Source organism: Dama dama, chromosome 29 (genome assembly GCF_033118175.1).
Source record: "Dama dama isolate Ldn47 chromosome 29, ASM3311817v1, whole genome shotgun sequence".
Classification (NCBI taxonomy): domain Eukaryota; kingdom Metazoa; phylum Chordata; class Mammalia; order Artiodactyla; family Cervidae; genus Dama; species Dama dama.
Window position 1 is genome coordinate 46,347,028 of NC_083709.1, and position 23,439 is coordinate 46,370,466.

At 41.2% G+C, this 23,439-nt stretch overlaps 1 protein-coding gene and 1 long non-coding RNA gene across 2 annotated transcripts in view; one reads left to right on the forward strand and one right to left on the reverse strand.

Moving 5' to 3' along the window:
- The window catches only part of UHRF2 (ubiquitin like with PHD and ring finger domains 2), a 71,132-nt gene extending 63,977 nt beyond the window's left edge, over positions 1 to 7,155 (reverse strand). Inside the window, exons 1-2 of the mRNA XM_061132620.1 lie at positions 6,805 to 7,155; positions 198 to 431 (exon numbers count right to left, since the gene is read on the reverse strand). Of these exons, the coding sequence (XP_060988603.1) occupies positions 198 to 431; positions 6,805 to 6,957 (387 nt within the window). The 5' untranslated portion in view covers positions 6,958 to 7,155. The remainder of the gene's footprint in view (positions 1 to 197; positions 432 to 6,804) is intronic.
- LOC133048825 (uncharacterized) lies at positions 7,155 to 20,641 on the forward strand. Its single transcript, XR_009691130.1, has 2 exons — positions 7,155 to 7,346; positions 14,269 to 20,641. It is a non-coding gene; the product is annotated as an uncharacterized LOC133048825 (long non-coding RNA).
- Positions 20,642 to 23,439: the final 2,798 nt, after the last annotated feature.

Genomic DNA, 23,439 nt, shown 5'->3' on the forward strand with positions numbered 1-23,439 from the left:
TTTATGCTCTGAACCACTGAGTATAGTCTGTCTACACAACTTTCACTGTTTTTTCAATATTACTTTTAAAAGTTAAAGCATTAACAACCCCAAACTCTACTTTCAAATGGCAATCAATGTTTACTTATTCACAACATCCTGAAGAGAAGACACCTGTATTCTCACAATTAACAAGAAGTCTGAGGAAGACAACATACCTTATATAGTCCAATGCCAGGATCAATAAGAAAATCACGAGTTGATGTAGATGGCTGACTGGAAGGTCCCACCCTTGGGGTTTTCTTTACTTTAGGTGGACTATTAGAACAGGGTTTGGCCTGTACATCAGTCTGTTTTGATGTGCTAGGAAGGTCAGGGTCTGGGCGAACTAGTAGCTGAATTATATCATTAAGTCCAACATCATAGTCAAATAAAGTATATCCATTTTCCAACTGGAAAAAAAAAAAGGACAGAAAAAGATTAAAATGCTTCTCTCAAAACTTGATCTTTTTACATCCTTAGTTACCCAAATGCCCTAGTCAAATTATTAATATAAAATTCCCAGCATTACAATTTAGTGATCTTGAAGCCATTCCTATGGCCTCTGATGTCAGCATCTTCTCAGTTTGTCTGTACGTGCAGTCAGTCATGTCTGACTCTTTGCGACCCCATGGACCTGCCAGGTCCCTTGTCCATGGAATTTTCCAAGCAAGAATACTGGACTGGATTGCCATTTCCTATTCCAGGGGATCTTCCCAACCCAGGGATTGAACCCCCATTTCCTGTGTCTCCTGCACTGGCAGGCGAATTCTTTACCACTGCGCCACCTGGGAAGCATCTTCTCAGAGCCTCAATAAACTCTTAGGAATCATTCTATATCAACTATAGGGAAAACTGACAACCACTGAAATGAAATATCATCATTGCTGCTGTGATCTCATCATCTAAGCAGAAAAACTCATCTTCAACAAGTTTTATGTATTTTAATGAATCCACTACAAGAAACAAAATGTGAATTTTCAAAGTGAATTGTTTTATAACTTGGTGTTCATAAAGACATTTACTTAACCATTTTATCTTTCTGAAGCAGTAACTTTAAAAACCAAGTAGAAAAAAATTCAAGCAGGAATGATTACAATGCTTTCTCATGCTACTCCAACCTGCTCAAAGTTTTCTGTAAAGGTGATCAAGTTGAATTATGCAAGGTATTCCAGGATGACTAGTGAATAAATTATTTTGTAACTTATCCATATTTTGGCAAGGTTTCTATAAAGGACTGAATTGCATCCACCATTCCCACCCTAATGCCTCCCAAACATGTAGAAGTTCTAATCCCAAGTAACTCAGAATGTGAACATATTTATCTGGAAATAGGATCTTAACAGCGGTCATCAAGTTAAAACTAGATAAGGGTGGACCCTAATCCATTATGATTAGTGCCTTTATAAGAAGTTGAAACTTGGACAAACATGGGGAGAAAACAGAAAGGACTGATGCGGAAGCAGAAACTTCAATACTTTGGCCACCTGATGCAAAGAACCGACTTACTACAAGCCAAGAACACCAAGGATTGCTATCAAAACATCAAGAAGCGGTTTGAAGGAAGCAAGAAAGGATTCTCCCCTAGAGTACAGCATGGCCCTGCTGATAAGTTGACTTTGGGTTTGCAGCTAACAGAACTGCGGGACAAAATTTGCCCTCCTAAGCCACCTAGGGTTTGATACTTTGTTATGGAAGCCCTAGGAAACTAAGTCTCCATTTTGTTTCTTTATACAATTCAGTTGGCCATTTCACTAAACTCCTTAAAGCTCAGAACTATCATTTCCCAGGAAACACAACCAATTTAATCCCTAGTCATTTTTCCCTTTGTATGTAATATCTGTCACCATCCACAGCTCTAACACAATAAGGCCATATGTGAGAAGTCAACCAAAGAAACCAGAATAAAAATCTGTCTTTGAATGACAAACTTACTAGTGTATTAAATAGGTACCTTTAATTCAAGCAACCCAAAACATACTTAGAAAAATCCAACACATTACAGGACTGCAAAGAGATCAAATCAGTCAATCCTAAAGGAAATTAGTCCTGAATATTCATTGGAAGGACTGATGCTGAAGCAGAAACTTCAATACTTTGGCCACCTGATGCAAAGAACCGACTTACTGGAAGGATCCTGATGCTGGGAAAGATTGAAGGCAGGAGGAGAAGGGGACGACAGAAGATGAGATGGTTGGGTGGGAGATGGTTGCATGGCATCACCGACTCAATGGACATAAGTTTGAGCAGACTTTGAGAGTTGGTGACAGACAGGGAAGCCTGGTGTGCAGTAGTGCATGGGCTCTCAAAGAGTCGGACACAACTAAGCGACTGAACTGAACACATCACAGGTGGTCACAACTGTTAAACAAAACAAGGGATTGAGAAATTAAAATTTCCCAGTAGTAGAATTAAATAGTACATTATCTAACAGATTAGCTAACACTCTTCTCTCAAATAAGTCTAAGGAATCTCCCAAGTCAGTAAGCAGATAGGCCCTTATCAGGATAGGATGTTAACATGGCTTATCTAATTAGAAAAACAAGAACTCCTAATCCTCAATTACTGGAAAACCTCAATAAGCAAAAAACTACACGTTCACACCTTCATTTTGCCTGTCTCCAACAGCATCTCCACCTCATCAAACCCTCCCCCCCCCCACACACACAAAACTAACAACACAGAACATGAAAATTAACGGGTAGGGCATTCCCCAAAATGAAGATACCTGTACGAAACCATATAATAGAAATCAGGCCCACAGTAACCTGTAACCACTTTTCTTCCATCAGTTATGCTTGCTAGGATAGCCACTTTTACCCAGATGATGAGTTCTTTCCTAATTCATAGGCACTCTCAGAAGTTTTCCTGAAACGGTGATTATCCATCCACTGCATAGCAAGTTCCACAGAGTTTTGCTATTGTGCAGAGTTGTGAAGACTGTTGGAATGATTTGTTATTTTAAAAGCACCAAGAATTCCCTGGTGGTCCAGTGGTTAGGACTCTACCGACAAGGGCAGTTCTCTCCCTGGTTGGGGAACTAAGATTCTGAAAGTGAAAGTCATTTGGCCATGTCTGATTCTTCAGCACTCCACCGACTGTAGCCCACGAGGCTCCTCTGTCCATGGGATTCTCCAGGAAGAATATTGGAGTGGGTAGCCATTCCCTTCTCCAGGAGCCATGTAGCCAAATGAATAATAAAAGTACTAAAGTCCTCCCAAATTTAACAAAAGTATAGACTGAAAATTACTTGCACTTAAATTATGTTGAGTAGGGGAGAAACAGATTGGTAATTTGAAACTTACACTTAGGAGTTTCAGGCATTTAACTAATGAATGTCTCATAGAAGAAAATGTTTGAGAACTGCCATTCCAGAAGATGTGGCTGAAGAACTTATAATATTAGAGAGGTGGGGATGGTCCTAGAATTTTTTTCTTTGAATTGGGTTGAAGTCAAGAAATTATAGGTAACAGTAAGAATTACAACTGTGATGCAAGGGAAAACTAGGAGGCAAACACCAAATGGCAGTGGCTCAGAAGGCAGAGAAGTCATTCCCAAGAGGCTACTGATGAGGGCTGCAGGTAGAGAACATTAACAACTTTCATCCATCTTTCACAGCATATATACTACAAATACACACACACACACACACTCCTTCAAGTAGGCAAACACTTTTACTTTGTACTGCATGTGAAAACAGTACAGGGGCAAAAGAAACTGTCTTTCTTCTGGTTCATGCTTCACATCTACAATCTACTCTAGGAGTTCCTACAGTGGTACAGGGAAGAGAAGAGGGAAGAGAATCCTTTCGGAATAGGAAAAGCTCTGGATTCTCAAAGATTTAGAGATCCACCAATACAACTCTTTCTTAAACAAACCCCCAGGGAGCAAACTCAACCTCTCAAAGAATACCTAAATGAGGTTACCCTACTTTAACTGGAACTTACAGCCCTAGATTGCTGCTCTCTCTCCATTTTGACTCTCAAAAGTAGAGTCAATCCCACAATTACAGTGCTGCTCAAGCTTCATTTGCATACCGACCACCTGGGGACCTTGTTAAAATACAGATTCTAGTTCAGTGCGGCTGGTCAGGTGAAGCTAATGCTGCTGGTCCTACTGATCCAGGACCATCCTATGAACAGTAAGAAACTAGTATGAGGCTGAGTTCCTACAAAATGCATTTTCAAACTCTGGCGTTCATCAGTATTTCCCATGGGGTCTTGTTAAATTCAACCACTCGTAGTTTTAGGGTGAGGTGAGCATCTATAACAAATATCCACCAAGTGATTCTGATGTTTATCAGAGATTAAAAGCAGGAGACCTAACATACAAAGATGGAAGGGGAGGTAATTTACATCATGGACACTGTAAATGTTTTTTTATTTATGACATTTTTCACTATGTGGCAGTAAGGTATCTTGAGGAAGGAGTGTGTTTTCCTAATAAGCACAAAACTCTTTCTCAAAGATTTAGAGATTCATCAATATAACTCTTCCTTAAAAAAATTCCGACCTCCAGGGTGCAAATTCAGCTTCTCAAAGAAGCATATCCAAATGAGGTTACCCTATTTTACCTGGAATTTACAGCCTTGATCTCTCTCCATTTTGACTCTCAAAGGTAGCATCGATCTATTTTGCCCTCTCTCATTTTGACTCTCAAAAGAGCATTTTACAGGATAAGGCAGCTCTGTGACACCAATCCAATAGAAGCCTACTACAGACAAACTATCCTGTCCAAGGACTGTAGACTGTATTTCCAAAGGAGAATAGAGATAATAATCACTCCCATGGCTACTTGTCCGCTTGTAAATAAACACCTGGAGCACTATCTTTCTTCTGTCTCCAACTAAGTAGTAACCCATGGTCCATTCCTAATTCCTACTTGTCTACCGTTATAGAGAAATCAAAGCAGAGAGTTATCAACTGTCCTGGGCTAAGAGGTACATAAGGTTATCACAATGCCTTCCTTTCCCTCAAGACAGCCAGGTGCACATTTTCTTTTTATCGTATTTTTATTATTAGATGGTAAGAGGTGTTGCCTGGGAATACATTTTCATGCTTCATTTCTATCTCTGGTGAAGTTAAAAGTATCCTGGGAATTCATGTACTGTTGTCCCTAGCTAGAAAATAAAATTCAATAGACTTGATTACATGCTTTTCACTTTTGATCAAAAGATAAAAAAGGTATTAGCCACAGGAGGCACAGTGATATAAAGTTGCATAGCGTTTAATACACATACATTTATTTTTAAAGCCAAGTTTAAACTAAACCGAACAGTTGTTTTTGTAAGTCAAACACTAGATGATCAATATAAAACTAACTACTATCAAAGATGCCATCTCTTTCTGTTGTTGTTTAGTCGCTATGTCGTGTCCCATTCTTTGTGACCCAATGGACTGCCAGCCTCCTCTGTCCATGGGATTTCCCAGGCAAGAATAGTGGGGTGGATTGCCATTTCCTCCTCCAGGGGATCTTCCCCACCCAGGATCAAACCGTGTCCCCTGCATTCCCAGGCACCTGGGAAGCCCATGATATTTCTCACATAAAACAATCCGTGGCTCTTTCTCTCTCGGAGTGTAATCTCATTACTCTAAAATTTCTGGACAGTTTCAAACGGTAAGCCTACGAAGGGGAGAAAAATATTCCTTTCAAACACTAAGCTGTAGGGAAAACAGGCTACTTCTACCAAATCAAAGAGAGTTACACTTATTTCAAACAACAGGATTGGAGCCAAACTATGGTCAGCTGGAGGAAGCCAACTTCTTTAGTTGATTAACATTTTTTAAAAAAGAAAAAGATAAAGATAGGACGGGTCTGAGTCTCTTGATACAGACCACGTGAGTAGGAAAAATCTTCAATGGGCCAGACCAAGGCCATACGGTTCAACTACCTGCGACGCCCACAAGCAACCTCACCGCCAAAAAACACTTTCAGCCTTCAAGTGTGTACCGCTGGCTATGCTCCAATTACTGTATCAAAAGCTTGAGTGAGGGTTCTATTAGAAGGTGAAGGATAAGAGCAAAACAAATCTTTTGTACTGCTTTGAAAAGCAGTACTCTTCGAACCACCCCCTTGGCCCAAACTGGGCGGTTTAAGCCTGGTCCCGGGTTACACCAACAGCTTCTTCAGCAGGTCTCTAATCTCCCCTACGACAGATTCGATTCTAGGAAAGGAGGTGGGGTGGGGAAGCAGAAGTTCTGGATACCCTTCGAATCTTCAGTGTATACAAATCCCTTCCACAGTGAGGAGGCGGGCTTAGAATCTTGTGCCCCATAAGGAGCAATATGTAAGTTTCCCCTCCCACTTGGGAGTCGGCAGCGCGGCTGAGGTACGGAAGCGATACGAGCCGTTAGCCGGGTCAGCACGGCCGGGAGCCGGAGCCTCCTGCCCTCCCCAGCCGCACTTCGGCATGGCCGCCAGAGCCCGCTGCCCTCCCCGCCCTCCAGGGGCCACGGACCCCACCAAGCGCGGGAAAGGAGGGACCCCAGGCACTCTGGCGGGCTGTGCCTCCGGCTGCTGACCGGCTTGGCAAGGGGGGTAGGTCTCGGCGCTCGGGGCGCCCCCGCCTCCGACCCCGCCGAGCGCACCTGCAACTCGAGTGGCCGGGCCCCCGCTGCGCCCCACAGGCGGGCCCAGGGCCGCACTCCGAGCCTCGCGGGCTGCCCATCCGAAGTGGAGCCAGATGCGCTCTGTGCGCGCGGTACACCAAGCCCTCCGGCCCGCCCAGCCCAAGCATCCCGCTGCCCTTGCTGGGGCTTCCAGAGAAGTGCGTTGGGCGCGCCTTACCTGCTTGCCCCGGTAGAAGAGGCGCTGGCACTCGGGCCGTACGTCGAACAGCGCCCACACCCGCTCGCGCAGTTCCTCAATTGTGGCTTTCCGAGACACGTCCTCAATGGTGCGCGTCTGCGAGCCGTCGATGGTGCGAACCTGGATCCACATCTCGGCGCCGGGAGAAGGGGCCGGCTCCGCTTTGTCTCCCCCTGCGCTCCGGGCGCCGCGCCCCGCCCGGCCCGCGCCGCTTCCCCGGCGGCTCTGGCTCTCAGCGGCTGGCCGGCGAGCGCGCGCACAAGGGAGGAAGACTGACCAGGCGCCGGGCCCGACAGGCGGCGGTGAATCCTAGACAGTGCGGCCACCCAACAGAACTGGAGACGGAAGGAAACCGAAACCAGTCGGAAGCTCGGTTGCTATTGCAGCCCCCGCCTCACAAATAGGAAGCAGCCTTGTCTGCGCGGCGCGGAGTGTTTACTTATAGAGCTCTAGCTCCCACATGGAGGTCACGGCGCCAACCCGGATCTCGCGAGATCTACGCCGGGCTCCGCCTTAAAGAGGTAGCGACTAGGGAAGTGGCTGTAGACCAGAGGGAACTAAAATGGGAGGGTGCAGGGAGGACGGGACAGAGGGGCGGGGCCGCCGAGAGCCGTTACTTGCGCCTCTGCCTGCACCTGGGCCTTGGACACGCCCTCTAGCCTTCGGGTGTCTGGCGGTTACAAGGCCGCCCACACGGGTTCCCGCTTTGGTCCAGGTTTCGCTACCCAGGGCGCCAGCGACTCCTCAGGCTTAGCGGATTCGGTTCTGTGGTCTCAAAAACACACCAAAGATAAGAAATTCTGACGTGCACTTGTGTGATCAAGAAAAAGGGGAGTGCGTGCGGGTGCAGCCTAAATTTGTGAGAAATCACGTCAGGAAATGAACCCGCTCTTTGCCAGACCCTGTCAGCCACGCGGCCTGGCTGGGCCGGCCACCCAGGAAAGACCCTGGGGACCCTTCTGCTTCGCGAAGTTGTTTCCCGCCAGGCCCGAATGCTGCCTTCGCGCGGAAACCCGCATCCTGGGGTTTCCCGCCGCTGAGCTGAGGTGGCGGCCCTAGGCGGGCAGGCTAAGGGCCTGCTGGGATCGTCCTCTTGGGGCCCGCTGCGCTCGCAACCGTACCTCAGACCTCGGAAGTGTTGGTGCCGCCGCCCGGAGGGCCCTTTGTGGTTACCGATTGTGGACCTGAGTTAGCGAGCATTTGGGCTGAGGGTCATGGATAATGCTTTTAAAGGATGCAAAATTACACACCTCTGAAGAAGTCCAGAGATCCTACTAGGAATAAATATCAGAAATAGGCCCAAAGCACGTTACCCAAGACATCAAACTGCGCTTACTTCAAATAAGAAGGAAGAGAGCATATAAAGGTAGAAAAAATTATACATATATAAAAGATTTGAACTTAATATTTGCCAAAATCCATAACTTGACTGTTCAGACTGGTGCAAATTATTAGCATAAAGGCAGAGCAGCATTTTTGTTATAACCACTTGAAATAATTGCCAGTATGGAGAGCCAGTAATATGAAAAAAAAAAAAGATGGCCCAACAGGGGAGGGACAGAAAAAAATGGAATACCTATACAGACTTGGTCTCTGCTCTTGCTGGAAATTTTACATTCGCTGTATCTTTTAGATATAATTCATGTTGTCTCCTCCTAAGTAAAGCAAATACTGAGTATTCATTACATGTGTAACTATTAAGCACGCTTATAACCTGTCTCAATAAGGGATAGCTATTTGCTATTATAGGATATTCTATGCCATTGTGGAAGCATATTAAGACTTTTTTTTCCTAATTCTCTGCTTACAAAGCATTTACAATCCCATTGAAATAAGATTTAGAAAGCATGAAAATATTAAAGAATAATTTAGTACTAAATAGTCTACTTTTGATTAAAGCAACAATTAGACATGAGAGACTAGAGGGACTAGAGATGAGGGACTAGAATAATCTGTGAGCTTAAAGACAGCGATACAACTTGACCTGAATTAAATAGCATACTATAAGGAAGATGGTATTTAAATGATTAGTTCAAAGATTGAGATAGGCCTGAATTGTAAACTCAGTTTTGCTCTTTACTTAAAATATGATCTTGGAGAGACTGTTTACTTCAGTTTCTTCAGTGCAAAATGGTGCTTGTGATGTCTAAAGAGTGTAGAGAGTTCCACATAGTGCCTATCCCAGCTGGCACACAATCAATTATTTTTGTGCTCTTATTATGGAGAAGATTTAGTTAAGTACAGAATGCCCTCAGAGGAGAGAGTGCTTAAGCAAAGACTGAAGGTACGCATTTTTCAGTCCAGTAGGAATTGCATGTAAGAGAAAGTTTGACTAAATGGAGAAGAGCGGAGTGTGAAGCTTAGCATTCAAAGCAGTAGATTTTGTGGGCCCCGGGGAGAAATTAAGGTTTTTACAGGAGTTCACTGATGTGATTAAATAGGCCTTTGGAAAGACAGCAGAAGGAATGTGGAAGGATGCCTTAGGGAAAAAGTAAGTGGGGGGCAGGGGGTGTAATGCTGTCTGAAAGCTTACTGAAGAGGTAATTGTGTCAGTTTTGGTGAAACTTATGGCAGTGGGTGAGAGAGGAAAGGGTAGATTCTAGAGTATTCTAGAAAATCAAGCCTATCAGGCTTGCCGAATGTGCAGATATGAGGAATGAGGAAAATGCTAAGAATAATGCTCATTTCTAGTTTGGGAGACATAAATGATGGTTTTGGTAGATGGTAATGCTCATAACTAGAAGAGAAAGCAAACAGGGAAAATAGGGTGAGTTCTGTTTGCACTGTATAGCATTTGAAATGCATCTAAAATATACCTAGATGGAGATATCTATGTGACAGTTGGAAATACAAGGCCACACTTTTGAAGGGAAGTAAAAAAGCATCACTACAAAAAAAACTAGTGGATGTGATGGAATTCCAGTTGAGCTTTTCAAATCCTGAAAGATGATGCTGTGAAAGTGTTGCACTCAATATGCCAGCAAATTTGGAAAACTCAGCAGTGGCCACAGGACTGGAAAAGGTCAGTTTTCCAGTCCCAAAGAAAGGCAATCCCAAAGAATGCTCAAACTACCGCACAATTGCACTCATCTCACACGCTAGTAAAGTAATGCTCAAAATTCTCCAAGCCAGGCTTCAGCAATACTTGAACCGAGAACTTCCAGATGTTCAAGCTGGTTTTAGAAAAGGCAGAGGAACCAGAGATCAAATTGCCAACGTCTGCTGGATCATTGAAAAAGCAAGAGAGTTCCAGAAAAACATCTATTTCTGCTTTATTGACTATGCAAAAGCCTTCCACTGTGTGGATCACAATAAACTGTGGAAAATTCATAAAGAGATGGGAAAACCAGACCACCTGACCTGCCTCTTAAGAAACCTGTAGGCAGGTCAGGAAGCAACAGTTAGAACTAGACATGGAGCAACAGACTGGTTCCAAATAGGAAAAGGAGTATGTCAAGGTTGTATATTGTCATCCTGCTTATTTAACTTATATGCAGAGTACATCATGAGAAATGCTGGGCTGGAAGAAGCACAGCTGGAATCAAGATTGCCAGGAGAAATATCAATAACCTCGGATATGCAGATGACACCACCCTTATGGCAGAAAATGAAGAACTAAAGAGCCTCTTGATGAAAGTGAAAGAGGAGAGTGAAAAAGTTGGCTTAAAGCTTAACATTCAGAAAACTAAGATCATGGCATTTGGTCCCATCACCTCTTGGGAAATAGATGGGGAGACAGTGGACACAGTGTCAGACTTTATTTTTTGGGGCTCCAAAATCACTGCAGATGGTGACTGCAGCCATAAAATTAAAAGATGCTTATTCCTTGGAAGGAAAGGTATGATCAACCTAGATAGCATATTAAAAAGCAGAGACATTACTTTGCCAACAAAGGTCCATCTGGTCAAGACTATGGTTTTTCCAGTGGTCATGTATAGATGTGAGAGTTGGACTATAAAGAAAGCTGAGCACTGAAGAATTGATGCTTTTGAACTGTGGTGCTGGAGAAGACTCTTGAGAGTCCCTTGAACAGCAAGGAGATCCAACCAGTCCATCCTAAAGGAGGTCAGTCCTGGGTGTTCATTGGAAGGACTGATGCTGAAGCTGAAACTCCAGTACTTTGGCCATCTGATGTGAAGAGCGGACTCATTGGAAAAGACCCTGATGCTGGGAGGGATTGGGGGCAGGAGGAGAAGAGGGGGACAGAGGAAGAGATGGCTGGATGGCATCACCAACTCAATGTACATGGGTTTGAGTAAACTCCAGGAGTTGGTGATGGACAGGGAGGCCTGGCATGGTGTGATTCATGGGGTCACAAAGAGTCGGACATGACTGAGCAACTGAACTGAACTGAAAAAAGTTCTGAAGGAAGAACTGGTCAAGACCTCTGGTACTCACTTCCATGATACAATTTGTGCTTCTTAATGTGCTGGGTCTTCCATGGAGATCTCTTGGTGGGGGTGGGGAGAGGAGGAAATTTACTGTCAAAATTGGTTTTCTACTGGGATTATATAGGATATGTGTTAATCTAGTTAGTATAGATCCCAAATGATTGACAGGACAGGGCTTAGAGATGAAAGACCCAGAAAAGGTATTATTTGTCCTGTGTAGATCAAATGAATTACATCTGGAAACATAGATTTTATGTATACTAAGTTACTTAGCCTATAAATAACCACAAACAATGATTTTATGTGTAACAAAATACATCCTTTTGTGTTTATTCACACAGTACGTGTTGTAACTAAGATTTTCTCTCTTCCCTTGCAATGCTGTTGTCTACTTAGGAAGTTGCCCCATTTTAAAAACAAGATAGTTTCTCCATCTGTCTGTGTCCTCTTTGATTTCTTTCATCAGTGTTTTATAGTTTTCTATGTATAGGTCTTTTGTTTCTTTAGGTAGATATACTCCTAAGTATTTTATTCTTTTTGTTGCAATGGTGAATGGTATTGTTTCCTTAATTTCTCTTTCTGTTTTTTCATTGTTAGTATATAGGAATGCAAGGGATTTCTGTGTGTTAATTTTATATCCTGCAACTTTACTATATTCATTGATTAGCTCTAGTAATTTTCTGGTAGAGTCTTTAGGGTTTTCTATGTAGAAGATCATGTCATCTGCAAACAGTGAGAGTTTCACTTCTTCTTTTCCTATCTGGATTCCTTTTACTTCTTTATCTGCTCTGATTGCTGTGGCCAAAACTTCCAACACTATGTTGAATAGTAGTGGTGAGAGTGGGCACCCTTGTCTTGTTCCTGATTTCAGGGGAAATGCTTTCAATTTTTCACCATTGAGGGTGATGCTTGCTGTGGGTTTGTCATATATAGCTTTTATTATGTTGAGGTATATTCCTTCTATTCCTGCTTTTTGGAGAGTTTTAATCATAAATGAGTGTTGAATTTTGTCAAAGGCTTTCTCTGCATCTATTGAGATAATCATATGGTTTTTATCTTTCAATTTGTTAATGTGGTGTATTACATTGATTGATTTGCGGGTATTAAAGAATCCTTGCATTCCTGGGATAAAGCCCACTTGGTCATGGTGTATGATTTTTTTAAATATGTTGTTGGATTCTGTTTGCTAGAATTTTGTTAAGGATTTTTGCATCTATGTTCATCAGTGATATTGGCCTGTAGTTTTCTTTTTTTGTGGCATCTTTGTCTGGTTTTGGAATTAGGGTGATGGTGGCCTCATAGAATGAGTTTGGAAGCTTACCTTCATCTGCAATTTTCTGGAAGAGTTTGAGTAAGATAGGTGTTAGCTCTTCTCTAAATTTTTGGTAGAATTCAGCTGTGAAGCCATCTGGTCCTGGGCTTTTGTTTGCTGGAAGATTTTTGAGAAAAGGGAACCCTCTTACACTGTTGGTGGGAATGCAAACTAGTACAGCCGCTATGGAAAACAGTGTGGAGATTTCTTAAAAAACTGGAAATAGAACTGCCATATGACCCAGCAATCCCACTTCTGGGCATACACACTGAGGAAACCAGATCTGAAAGAGACACGTGCACCCCAATGTTCATAGCAGCACTGTTTATAATAGCCAGGACATGGAAGCAACCTAGATGCCCATCAGCAGATGAATGGATAAGGAAGCTGTGGTACATAAACACCATGGAATATCACTCAGCCGTTAAAAAGAATTCATTTGAATCAGTTCTAATGAGATAGATGAAACTGGAGCCCCTTATACAGAGTGAAGTAAGCCAGAAAGATAAAGAACATTACAGCATACTAACACATATATGTGGAATTTAGAAAGATGGTAACGATAACCCTATATGCAAAACAGAAAAAGAGACACAGAAATACAGAACAGACTTTTGAACTCTGTGGGAGAAGGTGAGGGTGGGATGTTTTGAAAGAACAGCATGTATATTATCTATGGTGAAACAGATCACCAGCCCAGGTGGGATGCATGAGACAAGTGCTCCAACCTGGTGCACTGGGAAGACCCAGAGGAATCGGGTGGAGAGGGAGGTGGGAGGGGGGATTGGGATGGGGAATACGTGTAAATCTATAGCTGATTCATATCAATGTATGACAAAACCCACTGAAATGTTGTGAAGTAATTAGCCTCCAACTAATAAAAAAACTAAAAATTAAAAAATAAAAAATAAAAACAAGATAGAAGTTCTCTGACAAAAATCATAATATGAGACAGTTCTGACATACCACGCCTTATTATCAGATGTGTAGCTGAAACAACCTGTATGTGAACAAGAAAAGAAAAGAGGAATTATTTACATGGATGAGAAGCAAATACTAAACTTTATGCCATCAGTCATGATTCAATATTCGTTCAAATCAAAAGAGGCAAAAACAGAAAAAAAAATTGATTGTAGAACTAATTATTCTAGAATCTTATCACCCCTGGTTTTAGTAGTTTGTATCTCTTTTTTTTATTATTATTATTATTTTTTTTTTCCAGTGGGTTTTGTCATACATTGATATGAATCAGCCATGGATTTACACGTATTCCCAATCCCGATCCCCCCTCCCACCTCCCTCTCCACCCGATTCCCCTGGGTCCTCCCAGTGCACCAGGCCGGAGCACTTGTCTCGTGCATCCCACCTGGGCTGGCGATCTGCCCCACCATAGATAGTATACATGCTGTTCTCCCGAAACATCCCACCCTCACATTCTCCCACAAAGTTCAAAAGTCTGTTCTGTATTTCTGTGTCTCTTGAATGGATAAGGAAGCTGTGGTACATATACACCATGGAATATTACTCAGCCATTAAAAAGAATTCATTTGAACCAGTCCTGATGAGATGGATGAAGCTGGAGCCCCTTATACAGAGTGAAGTAAGCCAGAAAGATAGTTTGTATCTCTTAATCCCCTACCTCTATTTGCCTCTCCTTCCTACCCTCTCCCCAGCAGTAACCACTAGCTTGTTCTCTTTATCTGTTTTGTTATACTTACTAGTTTGCTTTATTTTTTTTAGATTCCACATTAGAAAAGGCAGAGGAACCAGAGATCAAATTGCCAACATCCACTGGATCATCAAAAAAGCAAGAGAGTTCCAGAAAAACATTTACTTCTGCTATATTGACTGCGCCAAAGCCTTTGACTATGTGAATCACAACAAACTGGAAAATTCTTAAAAAGATGGGACTACCGGACCACCTGACCTGCCTCCTGAGAAATCTATATGCAGGTGAGGTAGCAACAGTTAAAACTGGACATGGAACAACAGACTGGTTCCGAATCGGGAAAGGAGTACATCGAGGCTGTATATTGTCACCCTGCTTATTTAACTTATATACAGAGTACATCATGCGAAATGGAAGAAAAGCTATGACCAGCCTGGACAGCATTGCAAAGCAGAGACATTACCTTGCCAACAAAGGTCCATGTAGTCAAGGCTATCGTTTTCCAGTGATCATGTATGGATGTGAGAGTTGGACTATAAAGAAAGCTGAGTGCCAAAGAATTGATGCTTTTGAACTGTGGTGTTGGAGAAGACTCTTGAGAGTCCCTTGAACAGCAAGGAGATCCAGCCAGTCCGTCCTAAAGGAAATCAGTCCTGAATATTCATTGGAAGGACTGATGCTGAAGCTGAAACTCCAATACTTTGGCAACCTGAGGCGAAGCACTGACTCATTGGGAAAGACCCTGATGCTGGGAAAGATTGAAGGCGGGAGGAGAAGGGGACGACAGAGTGTGACATGGTTGGATGGCATCACTGACATGATGGACATGAGTTTGAGTAGGCTCCAGGAGTTGGTTATGGACAGGGAAGCATGGCTTCCTGCAGTCCATGGAGTCACAAAGAGCTGGACATGACTGAGCTGAACTGAACTGTAATTGTGTTTCTCTGTCTTACTTATTTCACTAGCACAATACCTACCAAGTTCATCCATTTTGTTGCAAATGGCAAAATTTCATTCCTTTTTATGGCTGAGTAATCTTCCACTGCATATATGTATGTATGTGTATATATATATATATATATATATATATATATACACACACACACACACACACACACACAGATATATCACTCATATCTTCTTTATCCATTCATCCGTTGAGGGACACTTAGGTTGCTTCCATATCTTGGCAATTGTATATAATGCTGCTATGAACATTGTTGAGATGCACGTATCTTTTTGAATTAGTGTTTTGTTTTAAGAAAAAAAAGTTTAAGAGTGGAATTGCTGGGTCATATGGTAGTTCTGGGCTTCCCTGATCGCTCAGTGGTAAAGAATCCACCTGCCAATGTGGGTTCGATCCCTGGGTTGGGAAGATCTCCTGGAGAAGGAAATGGCAACCCTCTCCAGTATTCTTGCCTGAGAAAACCTATGGACAGAGGAGCCTGGCAGTCTACAGTCCATGGGGTCATGAGTCAGATACAACTTAGCAACTAAACAACAACAACAACACATTTGTTCTATTTTTAATTTTTTGAGGAACTTCCATACTGTTTTCCACAGGCCCACACTAATTAGTTCCTTGTGGAGGAAATAAACATTTCAAGTACCTCAAGGGGAGATTTTCTGTTATAATTCCTAATGCTGTTTTATCCTGTACGGGACTCTTTGTGCCTCTTGGACTTGACTATTTCCTTTTCCTTGTTGGGGAAATTTTCAACTATAATCTCTTCAAAAATTTTCTCATACCTTTTCTTTCTCTTTTCTTCTTCTGGGACCCCTATAATTCGAATGTTGGTGCATTTGATATTGTCCCACAGGTCTCAGACTATCCTCAGTTCTTTTCATTCTTTTTACTTTATTCTGCTCTTCAGAAATTATTTCCACAATTTTATCTTCCAGCTCACTGATTCATTCTTCTGCTTCAGATATTCTATTGATTCCTTCCAGAGTATTTTTAATTTCAGTAATTATATTGTTTGTCTCTGTATGTTTATTCTTTAATTCTTCTAGGTCTTTGTTAATTGATTCTTGCATTTTCTCCATTTTGTTTTCAAGGTTTTTGATCATCTTTACTATCATTATTCGGAATTTTTTTTCAGGTAGTTTGCCTATTTCCTTTTCATTTATTGGGACTTCTGTATTTCTAATTTGTTCCTTTATTTGTGTGGTATTTCTCTGCCTTTTCATTATTTTTTTTAAACTTCTTGTGTTTGAGGTCTCCTTTTCCCAGGCTTCAAGGTTGAATTCTTTATTCCTTTTGGTTTCTGCCCACCGACTGGTTCCAAATAGGAAAAGGAGTATGTCAAGGTTGTATATTGTCATCCTGCTTATTTAACTTATATGCAGAGTACATCATGAGAAATGCTGGGCTGGAGGAAGCACAAGCTGGAATTAAGATTGCTGGGAGAAATATCAATAACCTCAGATATGCAGATGACACCACCCTTATGGCAGAAAGTGAAGAGGAACTAAAAAGCCTCTTGATGAAAGTGAAAGAGGAGAGTGAAAAAGTTGGCTTAAAGCTTAACATTCAGAAAACTAAGATCATGGCATCTGGTCCCATCACCTCATGGGAAATAGATGGGGAGACAGTGGACACAGTGTCAGACTTTATTTTTCTGGGCTCCAAAATCACTGCAGATGGTGACTGCAGCCATAAAATTAAAAGACGCTTAGTCCTTGGAAGGAAAGTTATGATCAACCTGGATAGCATATTAAAAAGCAGAGACATTACTTTGCCAACAAAGGTCCATCTGGTCAAGACTATGGTTTTTCCAGTGGTCATGTATGGATGTGAGAGTTGGATTGTGAAGAAAGCTGAGTGCCAAAAAATTGATTCTTTTGAACTGTGGTGCTGGAGAAGACTCTTGAGAGTCCCTTGGATTGCAAGGAGATCCAACCAACCCATCCTAAGGGAGATCAGTCCTGGGTGTTCATTGGAAGGACTGATGCTGAAGCTGAAACTCCAGTACTTTGGCCACCTCATGCGAAGAGTTGACTCATTGGAAAAGACCCTGATGCTGGGAAGGATTGGGGGCAGGAGGAGAAGGGGATGACAGAGGATGAGATGGCTGGATGGCATCACCGACTCGATGGACATGGGTTTGAGTAAACTCCAGGAGTTGGTGATGGACAGGGAAGCCTGGCGTGGTGCGATTCATGGGGTCGCAAAGAGTTGGACACGACTGAGTGACTGAACTGAACTGAAGTTTAGTCTGGTGGTTTGTGTCTTAATGCTATTTTTAAAAGAACTACATGTTACAAGAATTGAACTAGAATTTCCATTGACTAAAAAACACTTCATATTGTGATTCATTACTTAAGTTAGCCATATTTTAAAGAATCACTTATTTGTACTAGAATTTTTTTCTATTTTTAATAGAATCACAGATTTTTACTATGGAAATATATTTCATAGGTCATTTTGCTCTAAGCTCTTTAACAAATGAGAAAATGACTTGGACAAGGACATGAATCAATGACTGACAGTGTTAGGACCCTAAATTTCCCATATCCTTCCTCTTAGTCAGAGTTCTTTACCCTTCAGCTGTCCCTCTTGTTTCTCTGGAGGCCTTCCCATTCACTTTGTCCAGAGAATAATCCTCATTTTTCTTGAAGTGAGTTCTCTGGTTCTTTGGAATACCTGATGGTTCAAATAGGAGTGAGGACCTGAGATTCTCATTAAACACTTGCAATTTATTCTGTTTTCAGTCACATTCCTTCTCTTGTCTTGTGAGATTGGTCCTTCTTATTGTTCAACCTCTCTGAGAGTTTTGGGTCAATCTGCTTGGATTTCTCCACTGAAGACTGTTAGCGTTCGACTTCCTGATGAGGGGTTCAAATTATATTCTAACAGTGAGAATACCAGCCTCAGTCCTTCTAATGAATATTCAAGGTTGATTTCCTTTAGGATTGACTGGTTTCATCTCCTTGCTGTCCAAGGGACTCTCAAGAGTCTTCTCCAGCACCACAGTTCAAAAGCATCAATTCTTCAGCGCTCAGCCTTCTTTATGGTCCAACTCTCACACCCATACATGACTACTGGAAAAACCATAGCTTTGACTATATGGACCATTGTCAATAAGGTGACTTCTCTGCTTTTTAATACATTGTGTATGTTTGTCATAGCTTTTCTTCCAAGGAGCAAGCATCCTTTAATTTCATGCTGCAGTCACCATCCACAGTGATTTTGGAGCACAAGTGAATAAAATCTGTCACTGCTTCTACTTTTTCCCCATCTATTTGTCATTAAGTGATGGGACCAGATGCTGTGATCTTGGTTTTTGAATGTTGAGTTTTAAGCAAATTTTTTCACTCTCCTCTTTCGCCCTCAGGGCTTCCTTGGTATCTCATCTGGTAAAGAACCCACCTGCAATGCGGGAGACCTGGGTTTGATCCATGGGTTGGGAAGATCCCCTGGAGAATGGAAAGGCTACCCTCTCCAGTATTCTGGCCTGGAGAATTCCATGGACTGTATAGTCCATCAGGTCGCAAAGAGAGGGACAGGACTGAGTGACTTTCACTTTCATTGTCATCAAGAGACTCTTTAGTTCCTCTTCATTTTCTTCCATTAAAGTGGTATCATCTGCATATCTGAGACTGTTGATATCTTTCTTGATAATCTTGATTCCAGCTTGTGATTCATCCAGCCCTTCATTTCTCATGATATACTCTGCATATAAGTTAAATAAGCAGGCTGACAATATACAGCCTTGTCATACTCCTTTCCCAGTTTTTAGCCAGTCCACTGTTCCACCTCTGGTCCTAACTGTTGCTTCTTGACCTATAAACATGTTTCTTAGGATACAGGTAAGGTGGTCTGATATTCCCATCTCTTTAAGAATTTTCCACAGTTTTTTGTGATCCACACAAAGACTTTAACATAGTCAATGAAGCAGAAGGAAATGTTTTTCTAGAATTCCCTTGCTTTTTATATGATCCAGTGGGTGTTGGCAACTTGATGTCTGGTTCCTCTGCCTTTTCTAAATCCAGCTTGTACATCTGGAAGTTCTCAGTTCACATACTGTTGAAGCCTAGCTTGAAGGATTTTGAGTATTACCTTGCTAGCATGTTAAATGAGTGCAATTGTATGGTAGTTTGGACATTCTTTGGCATTGCCTTTCTTTGGGATTGGAATGAAAAACTGACTCTTTCCAGTCCTGTGGCCACTGCTGAGTTTTCCATATTTGCTAGCATATTAAGTGCAGCACTTTTACAGAATCATCTTTTAGGATTTTAAATAGCTCTGCTGGAATTCCATCACCTCCACTAGCCTTGTCATAGTAATGCTTACTAAGGCCCCCTTGAATTCACAGTTGAAGATGTCTGGCTCTAGGTGAATGACCACATCATTGTGATTTTCCAGGTCATTAAGACCATTTTTTGTAGAGTTCTTCTGTGTATTTTTGGCACCTCTTCTTAATCTCTTCTCCTGTTAGGTCCTTGCCATTTTTGTCCTTTATAGTGCCCATCTTTGCATGAAAAGTTCCATTGGTGTCCCTAATTTTCTTGAAGAGATCTCTAGTCTCCCCCCATTCTACTGTTTCCTCCATTTATTTACACTGTTCATTAAGAAGGCTTTCTTATCTCTCCTTGCTATTCTCTGGAACTCTGCCTTTAGTTGGGTATATCTTTCCCTGTTTGCTTTGCCTTTTGCTTCTCTTCTTAGCTATTTGTAAGGCCTCAACAGAAAACCACTTTGCCTTCTTGCATTTCTTTTTCTTTGGGATGGTTTTGGTCACTGCCTCCTGTGCAATGTTATGAATCTCTGTCCATAGTTCTTCAGGCATTCTGTCTACCAGGTTTATCCCTTGAATCTATTCATCACCTCCACTGTATAATCATAAGGGATTTGATTTAGGTCGTACCTTCATGGCCTCATGCTTTTCCTTACTTCCTTCAACTTAAGTCTCAATTTTGCAATAAGGAGCTCATGATCTGAGCCACAGTCAGCTTCGAGTCTTGTTTTTGCTGACTTTATAGAGCTTCTCCATCTTCAGCTGCACAGAATAGAATCAGTCTGATTTTGGTATTGACCATCTGGTGATGTATATGTGTAGAGTCGTCTCTTGTGTTGTTGGAAGAGGGTGTGTGCTATGACCAGTGCGTTCTCTTGGCAGAACTGTTAGCCCTTGCTGTACTTCTTTCTGTACTCCAAGGCCAAACTTGCCTGTTAATCCAGTGTCACTTCTACCATATTATTTTGACCAAAACATTCACAAAAGCCCATTCAGTTTCAGGGGGTGGGGATAGAGACCTTGCCTCTCAATGGGAAGGGTTTCAAAGCTACATTGTAACAGTATACAGGAGGAAAGATGTTGCAGCCATTTGGGGGCGATAGAATCTGGAACACAACTCCTCCATATGATTTTTTCCCTTTTTTTTTTTTTTTGTATGACCAAGAGTTTTTAAATTATGAAATGCATCAGTCATATAAGAAAAGTACAGAGAATAATATAATAGACACTTTCATATTCACCACCTTGCTTTTGAAATAAAACATTTAAAATAGTTAAAATCCCTCTCTGTTTATAGTCCTCTTTCCATTTTCCAAAGAGATAAACATTATCTTATTTATTATTGTTATGCCTGTCTTTACACTCCAGTATTTTTGCCTGGAAAATCCCATGGACAGAGGAGCCTGGCAGGCTACAGTCCCTGAGGTCAAAAAGAGTTGGACATGACTTAACCACACGCACACACACACGTACACACAGCTTTATACAAAATGATTCTTTATAGCATTGAAACTTATTTTTAAACTCAGTATTATTTTTCTGAGACTTACTCATGATGTAAGATATGTAGCTTTAATACAAAGTTTTTTAAAGGCTCAGATGGTAAATATGTTAGATTTTGTGGGCAGACAATCTCTGTTGCAACTACTTATTCTGCAGTTGTAGTACAAAAGTAGCTCTACTCAATATGTAGATGTATGGTGTACCTGTGTTCTGATAAAACTTTAGTTATAAAAATAGATGACACAGTACAGAATTTAACCTGTAGAGCATAGTTTGCTGACCCTATGCTCTAGTATGCAATTTATGACACTTTAGATATCTTGTGTTCACTGAAAGCTATTCCCAACCCCATCCTTATCATGCTTCTTTGCCTTAAGAAGAAACTTTGAGACACACTAATTTAGGAATAAAATTGACAGATTTACTAAAGTTTTGATTTATGAAAAGCCACACTGGACTCCACTTTTCATCATTTATTCTTGAGAGTAAAGGTCAATGAGCATCTACCTTTAGACCCCTCTAGTCACCCTCTTTTGAACTCAGACTGGCTTCTTCCTACCATGCCTTCTCTGCCTATATGAATATATTTAATTCATATATTAAGATTTTCCACAAATGCCACTTGCTCTAGTATGCCTTTCCTGATATCTCCCAGCTGAAGGAAAGACTGCTTCTGTGTTCCCATACTTAGTTCATACATCTAACACTAAATTCAGAGCTGTAATTATTTGTTTACATGATTGTCTTCTCCACTGAGACAACAGAGACTTATTCTATTTACCTTTGTTTCCAACACAGAATTCAGTGCTTGGTACCTAGTTGTACTTAACAAGTGGTTGTTGCAAGATGGAAGGGAGGGAGGAAGGAACTAGTATTTAGGTGTCTGCTTGGAAAAAAGCAAGCTCGCTTAATATGCAATTCTCTAAAAGTAGACACCTCTCTTCATCATTCTACCCCACCTCACCTGAGAGTATTTCTTCATGCCCTCTCACTTCCTCTTTGCAGGGAGGCAGATAAATTGTGTCCTTTATGTGGTTATAATTTTTGCATAGAAAAAACTTGCCTGTACATTTTCTCATGGTCTTAATTCCTAGGTTCTAAGGTATTGAACACCCTCAAAACTATTACTATTTATGAAGGACAAGAAAATTGGGATAATAAAAAATGGATTTTATTTCCTAGACTTTTGGACAAAAAAATAATAGTGTTTCAGTCTCACTAATATAATATTTAGCTTGTTATAAGGATTATTGCCTGTGAAGAAGAAAAGTTATTGACCTTAAAATATTGATACTTCCTATAGAAAAATATGTCCCCTCCTCATTTCCAGTTAAAAATACATGTTAAATTTATTTTGCAGATTTGCATAAGTAAGAAATACTGTTTAACTTATCTATATCCATTTAGTAATTATTTGTTTAATACAGATTTAATGAAGTTATGTAGCATGATGGAAACAACAGGGACTTTAGAATTACATAGACCTGAATTTGAATCTGGGTTCAGCTCATTACCAGTATTATGGCATTGGGTGACTTACTTAATTTCCCTGAGCTTTGATTTCTGTATCTGAAAAGGGTATCATAATCCCACTCATGCTTCCCGAGTGGCTCAGTAGTAAAGAATCCACCTGCCAATGCAGATGTGGGTTCAATCCCCAGGTCAGGAAGATATCCTGGAGAAGGAAATGGCAACGCACTACAGTATTCTTGCCTGGGAAATCCCAGAGACAGAGGAGCCTGGCAGGCTACAGTCCATGGGGTGGCAAAAGTGTCAGACACGACTAAGCAACTAAACAAAACAAACTTCTAAAATGCTGTTTATACAATGTGAGTAAACCAGATACCTCTAGCAACCCCTTCCCAAACCTTACTATTAAAATCACATTTTATAAAGTTTCCACACAGGGAAGAAATTTTGTTATTTCTTGTAGGTTTTTGAAGAGAATTTTTCTAGAATATTTAGCTCACATATTTTGTTTACAAACTACCACAATGTTTTTTTATCATAAGCATTAATGCAATTTATAGACTACAAAGAATTTTAGCAAAAGACTATATTATACTGGGAGTTAGAAGGAACTGCTTTGGGCAAATCATAACTTTTCTTGGCTATCAATTTTCTATATGTAAATCAAGATGAGCAGGAAAGGTAGTATTGGGTTAAACTACTTGCTCTCAGCTGATGATACAATGGTTCAGAACTTAAGCTTTGGGTTCAGTTTTGGAGTCAACTGTGAAGCAAATTTCAGTTTCCTCAACTATAGCTGATTAGATACCTAGTAGATCTGTGGTAAGAATAAATAAGGTATCATGTAATAAATAAGATACATATAATACTTAACATTACCATTTAGTGAATGTTGACTGTCACTGTCAGCAGCAGCTGTTGGCAGGGTTCAGAAGTGTGAGTTTCTTGGAATAATACTTAATAATAATTAAGAATTCCTTCCCCATCGAGTACTTGAGATATATTTCTTGTATATCTCTTGTATTTGTT